At 36.3% G+C, this 7933-nt stretch overlaps 1 protein-coding gene and 1 non-coding gene across 3 annotated transcripts; both read right to left on the bottom strand.

Annotated features, from left to right (window-relative positions):
- On the bottom strand, nt 255–326 carry TRNAQ-CUG. The gene has a single exon. It is a non-coding gene; the product is annotated as a tRNA-Gln (tRNA).
- On the bottom strand, nt 865–7552 carry LOC107642875 (vam6/Vps39-like protein). Of its 2 annotated transcripts, none has more exons than XM_016346374.2 (12): nt 6956–7550; nt 6655–6866; nt 6331–6462; nt 6065–6208; nt 5738–5850; nt 4399–4825; nt 3729–4052; nt 2787–3008; nt 2382–2624; nt 1826–2272; nt 1568–1666; nt 865–1370 (listed from the first exon to the last, which is right to left on the bottom strand). In XM_016346374.2, the coding sequence occupies exons 1-12, from the start codon at nt 7374–7376 to the stop codon at nt 1167–1169; spliced, it is 2988 nt and encodes a 995-aa protein (XP_016201860.1). In that variant the 5' UTR covers nt 7377–7550; the 3' UTR covers nt 865–1166. The 2 variants fall into 2 exon arrangements, 1 of the variants encoding a protein (XP_016201860.1); XR_002362382.1 differs by having other exon boundaries at nt 1294–1370; nt 1781–2272; nt 6956–7552.

Raw genomic sequence — 7933 nt, 5'->3', positions numbered from 1 at the left:
AAACGAAAAAAATTTGAAAAGGTCCCTGAACTCGGGGAAACACTATATTTAAAAAAAAAAAGATTTGGATTTTCTAAAGTTTGAATTTCACTTTAGAGAATAAAGTGTGATCTCTTACTATTTATTTTATAAGTGGGACCAAGAATAAATATGAGAAATTACCTCTAAAGTACAAATTTAAAATTTAGAGGATCAAATTTTTAAGAAAATACAAGCACAACATAAACGAAATTGAAAACGAAAAAAATTTGAAAAGGTCCCACCGAGATTTGAACTCGGGTTACTGGATTCAGAGTCCAATGTCCTAACCACTAGACCATGGGACCATTTGATGATAAGCCAGAAATATATTAACTAAAGATATCACATAATGTATCATGAATACATGATCTCAACTATGTTGGAAGGAGGAAATATTTGGGTTTGAAGATTTACCTGCATTTATCTTCGTATGAAATTGATAATTAAAAATATTAAATAATAATTCAATCAAATTTGTCAAATTATTTAACAATTTTTAAATATCAATTTTAGATGAAAATAACTATATATGAATTTCACCATAATATATGAATAATGAATTTAGTACCCAAAAGTGCCCTCCAAAAATCAAACTGTTATTTATTCGAATTCACTAACTATCACATCAATTTGAAAATTTATAGGTGATAAACATTCTTTTTTCCTTATCACATGTATTTGTGGCAGTTAAAAGTCTACAAGATCAGATGCTTAAAAGATTAATATAAATCAATGAATCAGTGAATAAGCAAATACAAGAGGAGTGACCATGTAGTATTTTGAGATTTTCAAGAGTGAACTTAAATTACAAACCAAATACCTACGAGGGCGGAGTTCAGGATGAAAGCCATAAAATTAGGTATTGAAATTTAACATCGATCATATAATGATATAATGTTGAATGATACAACAGAGGGGAAATGAGTGGAAAATCTACTGCTCCCTTCCAATGCTCAAAATACAAAAATGTGTCACACTCGTAAGTCTCTAACCCGATATTTACAACGCCAAAAAGAAAAGGTATTAAACCGGAAACACACGACAACATTCACATCAAATCTCACTTTTCAGAAGAACAAAACAAAAACAAAAAAGATCTCACAGATGATACAACAGGACCAACAATTGAAATACGGGTTTCCTTTTCATAATCGCCTCCTCATTTGAGACCCTTTGGCCACAGCTTTCATATTTTGAGAATCTCTGAAACAGACAAAGTGCACGAGAGTGCTCCCATTCGGGTAGACTGCGAAAACACTAGTCCCTATCTTCTTGTGGCACAAAGAACACATGCTTTCACTGCTTATCTTCACAGCTGCTTTCCTCTGACTATAGAGTTCATCTTTCACCTGTGCAAAGCAAGTTGAATCATGCCAAGGAAATAACAAAATAGAAATAGCTGAATAGGCAAATGCGTTTGCATCACCACAGTACAAATACTAGAAGTAATGATATAGAACAATAAATTCATCCTACAGCGTCTACCGTCTAACTACACAATTCCTCCTCAAAATATTATGCATATTAATTATAGATGTATTCTTACCTGAAGATTCTCACTCTGTCTCAGGCTCTTGATGACTGAGCAATTACGCTGCATTTCACTGGATTTTCTAACAAGGGGTCCAAGAAATGAAAGCAAGTCCTGCAGATAATAGATACATCTTTTACCAGATTGAAGAGACTAAACAATATCTTACAAAAGTAAACTCTCACTGACAAAACCACTACAATCAAAAGTAGAACAACCAAAACTGACTTATGAGTGGTCTCCATCTATAGCGCAGCAGCAAGCAATGCAAACCTGTAATTTAGTCTCTCTTGGTAAAAGTTTAAGGGCATGAGCTCCATTTATTCTGTCCCATCTGCGTCCCAACAAATCAAGGACCTTATCAAGCATGATAGTAGAACCATCCTCACTAAATTCATCCCCATCCCCATCACTTCTGCTACTGTCGGTGCTGCTTGAACTAACTTTTGTGTCCTCTGCTCCTTCTATTGAAGCAATTTTCTTGGTTACTCGGGTTCCTTTAGGTTTTACTGATGTTGCTGAACCAACTTTTCGTGTGGTGGTATTCTGAGGGGACAACATATTTATAATTTTGTCTTCAAAGCTTGCAGTTGTCCTCCGAGGATTCAAATAGATTTGCATAAGCGTAAGGTATATGTTGTTGGGATATTTAACCGATGTCTGATGCATAGACTCATACACCCGATCACAATAAGACAAAGCCATTTCTGGAACATTAAGCTACAAATGAAAGGTACACTAAATTATATGATAAATTCACAGAGGTAGCAATGACTTAAGTGCATTAGAAACTCTGCACTAAATAGAAGAGTATATATGCTTGATTTACCTTATGAACATACAAAGATAATGCCAGTTCATGTAGGTTCATTTTTCCCAACAATATTGCACGCTCTTCATATAATGCATCTGGGGGAAAACGTTTCAGCAGAGTCTCTGGATTGTAACCAGATATACTCTCTAAGGCAGACAACAGCTTTTTCCTTGTTGGGGAATAAACCTTCTCATCCCATTTCTGTTGAGCACATAAATCCGTGTACCAATCAAGCACCTCTGAGAGATAGATGTTTACCTACATTGCAGAATAAATAAAAAGAAACTATTATTTTCATCAAGCATCAATACTGCTAATAGTAAAAGCAGCGTGGTTACAGCATCATCACAAGATGTTTTTGCAATATGTTTGAATTGCTTCAGCCCATACAGCGATGATAAAATGCAAGAGATTCCTCACCATTTCACTTTGCAAATTGCCAGATATGGCATTCTCGTTCATTGCAAGCATGAGCTCCAAGTATCTAGCTTGCATGTTTGGAGAATGCTGCTTCAAATACGAGTTCACCATATCAGCTGGAATATTGCCGGACAGAAAGAGCTCAATAGTTTGCGTTGGACAGCTTTCAAGAACAAGCATCGAGAACTCTAGAACAAGTATGGGGTCTGTCCCACACAGTGGCTGCAACAGAAGTCAACCAAGTTAAAAACAGGATAAAAAATAACTTGTGCAGATCGGATATAAAATAACAACTTTATCTTGGGTGAACTTGTATCCAAGCAAAATGGAAATTGAATACCTTTTTGGCAAATCTGTCAGTGACTAAATAAACTTTTTCATCACAGCTAGATGCCAGAAAAGGAAAACATGTATATGCCAACACAAAAAAAAAACATGTATATACAATTGTTTTCAGCATACATAGTGCCATGTTATGTGTGTGTATCTGTGTGCACGTGCACATGTTTTTGGGAGTGGTGCATTATAACTTATAATACGTTCAAAATAATCTCAACTAAGGCTAAAACCTATGTTCACTTTTTTTAAAGGACGTGCCCAATATATGTACCAACAATTGTTGCGGAGTTGATATCACTTTACAGAAGTATAGAATCTCATATAGTCAAATTCAGATGCCACCAGGCAAATATAAAGAATTGCCGTGAAAGTCCTCTAAACTTTTAAAAGGACAAACCAGTGCACTGTGCTCCTCACATGAATCTTGGGATGGTTAGATGTAAGTAGCTCCCTGAAAAGCTGTTTCCAAGATTTGGATTTGTGACATGTATGTCACAAGGCAAGAACTTTACTTTTATGCTGAGGCTCACCCTCTAAGCCTTTTTAAAACTTGTAAGAAAAAAATTTTTGAAAGGATAGTCATCAACTAAATATAAACTTTACCTTAAGATACTCAACGATGTCCTCAGGCTTAAACCTATGGGTAATTTCTGACTGGCTAGACTTTGACTCTTCCACCAATTTGTGAAGAAGTTCAAGTGCTTCCCGGTGCAATGAGTTGCACTTGTAAAGTTCTAATAAAGCAGCATGATGATTTCCCTTTTGAAGAATTTCTTCACATATTTTCAAATCACAGTAGTTAAGACCTCTCAGTAACTCTAAAGCAGCAGAAGATTGTCCAGTAAGAAGCAATGCTTGGAGTAGAGCAGTGTCTAATATTGAAGCCATCTCCCGAGCTCCGGAGCTAATGGGTATACTACCACGCCCCTGCCATCAATAATTTCAACAATCATAACTCTTAAAATTTGAATAAAAACAGACAACTTTTTTTTATCAAATTTATAATATTTCAAAACATATTTAAGGCTATCATGTGCCCCACAGCTTCATCACCAATGCTACAAATGTCCTATGAAGATCCACGGTACTTGGGTAGGTTCCTATTTTGTAATATTGTCAATAAAAAATTTCTACAATCATAAAACTAATATAGTTGGACTCCAAGTGGATAGATGTCACTTCTAACTTTTACCAAGCATAATCATTGCCACCACATATTGGAGATACATTAAATTACCAAAAACAGGAGAAAAAAAGGGTTAGCCTAATTTACCTTGTTTGTTTTCTTAAATCTATTGTAGGATGCAAAGTTATTCCCAACTGCATCTAAAACAACTTCTTCCGTTCCCTCTGCAGTTGCTTTCTCTATAAAACTATTTCTCTTCTTCTGTAAATACTTTATTAGTGCCATAAGCATATTATGGCTTGTTTTTTTGGATTCAAGTGCCACATGCTCATCAGATTCTAACATATGAGATGTTGATGGGTATTCCATATCATCTGACAAGCCTGAAGAACCTCTGGGGAGATATGAAGCATCCCCATAAATGTCCAACTTCTCTGGCTCATGAACAATAGTTGTCTTTGGAAGGATAATGGACGGATATAGAGAAAGAACATAGGTTATATCTACTTGAGATGCCAGAAAATGTTCCATTGCCTCCTCATAGTTCCCATTCTCAAAAAGATAGTGGGCATATCTGAGACAACATATAAAGAAACACATCTAACAGCTTGAAAAAAAAATGCTTAGTACAAAATTATTAGATTGAAAATTTGAAAGTAATATAGGAGAGATATTAACTACTAAGTGAATACAGGAGAGGCAAAAACTTTCATCGAACAATGTTATGCTTATCATTTACCTTGGGAATCATTTCATCCACATTAATGGACCATTAGGCATTTCTTTACCAATATTACAGGATTAAAACATAGTAGTTGGAAACTTGAAAGGAAATAATTCACTTAATCTCACATGTCAAGTCTTCGTAACATTAACAAATATATAAAGCTGAAAAATATGCTCTATATAATATCCAAAAACAAGCTGAAGGAAGCTAAACTTTACATGAAGCATTAGTAACAGAAAAAAACAAACATTAGACATTATTATCCTTCACATGAACTCTTATTGGCAAACTGATCACAATTCATCCTGGATAAAATGTGCAAACATCAAATAGAATTCAACCATAATTATCCTATAGCAAGTTTAAAGACTACAAGTCGAGATAGAAAAAGTCTAGGGAACCAACTAGGGTGTAACCAACTTAGAGCTAACTAGTTGAAAAATAGTTTTTATTTTTAATCTTGAAATTCAAAAAATTAGAATAGTGGGGAGTTATTTTCTTTTTGTAATGAACTTATTTTTTAACTAGTTGGCTCGAAGTTGGCTACACCCTAGTTGGTTCCCTGGCGGGATCGGTCTAGATATTAGTGTGTAATTAACTTATTTCCATGCCAAAAAGCTTAAATAAGTTTCTTAGTGACAGAACCTTTCTTAAGGATTAACCAGTGCTATAAAATGATATAATGAACTTAAAACACACAAGCAATCATCCTAATGGTTTGTTTAATTAAAAGGAAAAAATCTCATAATGGCATATAACCTAATATGAATAGACCCCTCCTTTGCAGCACGCAGACTTGCATCTTCAGGTGGAAGGAGCTTGCATAATGACAAGGCCTCCTCAAAGTTTCCGGATGCTGTTAATTGGACAATCTGCAACAAAATGACAGAACTGTTAACTTATTGGTTAAAAACTTAACACATAAAATCAAATATGTACAACATTCTATTTCTATAACAAGAAATCATAAAAAGGAGTAATTTGGTTCACTTTTTTGTCTCTGACAACCTTAAGAACCAGAAAGCCAGAAACAGATGGTATGGCAAAAGGGCAAAGATATCTATTGTATCATAATAAAAGCAAGACCTGGGCTCCAAGAGGAACAGGGAAGAGGCCATGTATAGAATTATCTAAAGCAAGTATCGTAGAGTTATTGCTGTGTCGGATATGGCGAACATTTCGAAGAACAACTGTTTGAATCAGCGGATAAGGATCACGGAGTGATCGAATCTGCAAAATGCAAGAATTACAAAACAATTTAAGTACACAACAATTATCCACAGCTTCTCTTACAAATTACAATAATAAAGGAACAGTTACACATTTTCAAAGAAACTCAGTTAGACAACTACCTCCACAAATCTTGGCAGTAGAGCAGCGGCATATGGCTTCTGAATTACAACCTCCGTGGGTGCCTCCGACCAACAAATCCTACCTTCTGGAAGAAGCTTCCCATTCTGGTCCACAAATACCCCAATATTCTCCTGAAATGAACAATAATAAGTCAACAAGAATACTAAGAATCTACAATATACAGCAGAACAAAAAAAGAAAAAAGAAAAAGAAAGTAACAGCAGCATTGCATATGGATTTCATTTTCCAGTGAAGTAAATCATCACCACATATTCACAGTTTTCAAATTCACATTATATCAAAGAGTAGATAATAGCAGATACCTTTCCGAGAAGAAGCTCTCCGGAAGGGAGAGAAACTACTAGCGGTGGCGCAAGTCTACCGGAAGTGAAGACCTCAGATAAAGCGCCGTTTGTAGCGTTGAGAATGACATACTCTCTTCGAATCCCCAAACAGATATTCTCACCGCACCAACACATGGACTTCACCACGTCCGGAACACCGAACTCCTTCACCTCTACGAATCCCCTCCCACCTGCAACCACACACAACCACATTCCATAACAAAATCTCAACAAATTAGCTAACGGTTGAATTTGTAACGGAAAAAATTATAATAATAACCGTCATGTCGGAAGATGCAGACGCGCTTCTGGCGAGCGAAGCAGAGGAAGCCGCGGCGATCGTCCCAATCAAAGGCGTTGGCGCCCTTGGCCTTGGTGATGACGGCGAAGGTCTCGAAGGAAGGGAGGCGGTGGAAGGCGATGGATTCGGAGAGAGAGAGGAGGAGCTCCCTGGAGTGGAGGACCTCCATGGAGATGAGAGGCCTCCTGGCGAAACCGGCGAGGGTCTTCTCGAGCGCGTAAGGTTCTTGGTGGAGGGGAGAGTGGTGATCGGAGGGTTGTGAGTGGGACTGGGGAGAGTAGATGCGGAGAGATCCATCGGAGCATGCGGCGAGGAGCTTGGAGCCGTAGGATTCGACGGCATCGATCTTGGAAGGGCAATCGGCAACCAGCTCCACACAGTCGTAAGCGCTGTGCACCATCTTCAACTTTTCAAGTTTGTTCAATTCAATTCCGACATTATTTTGGACTTGAAGCTTACTCCCCTCAGCTCGCGGAGGAAACGCCCCAGAAAAGCAGCAGCACCCTCAAGGGAGGGGTCAAACCGTCAAACCAAGCAGAGAAATGATTAGGTAAATGCTTCACTTGCATATGTTAGTTTCTAAACAAGATTTAAATCAACTCGTTACTAGACTTTCTTAGTTTCTTTTAAGAAAAATGATTAATTCTTTTTCTATACTAACTATAGTTTTTACTTTTTACCAAAACAAAGAAATTCTTACTCTTACTAATAGTTGGAGTGATTGCATAAAGAGCCGATAGAAAGTTATGTGATTCATTGAAATAATTACTGAACATTAAGCTGATTAAAATATAATTTGAAGACCAACTTGATATAAGTGTGAAGTTTCAAATACCAAACTGAGTATTTATTCAAAAATTATTATATAATTGATTTTTTAAGCTATTTTTAATTATAATTATATTATATATAAAAATATAAATTAACTATTAAATTAACTAATTCTTATTGAATAAA

The sequence above is a fragment of the Arachis ipaensis genome, chromosome B05 (genome assembly GCF_000816755.2).
Source record: "Arachis ipaensis cultivar K30076 chromosome B05, Araip1.1, whole genome shotgun sequence".
NCBI lineage: Eukaryota > Viridiplantae > Streptophyta > Magnoliopsida > Fabales > Fabaceae > Arachis > Arachis ipaensis.
Note: the sequence above shows the minus strand (reverse complement) of the source record. Positions and strands in the feature narration are given on the sequence as shown.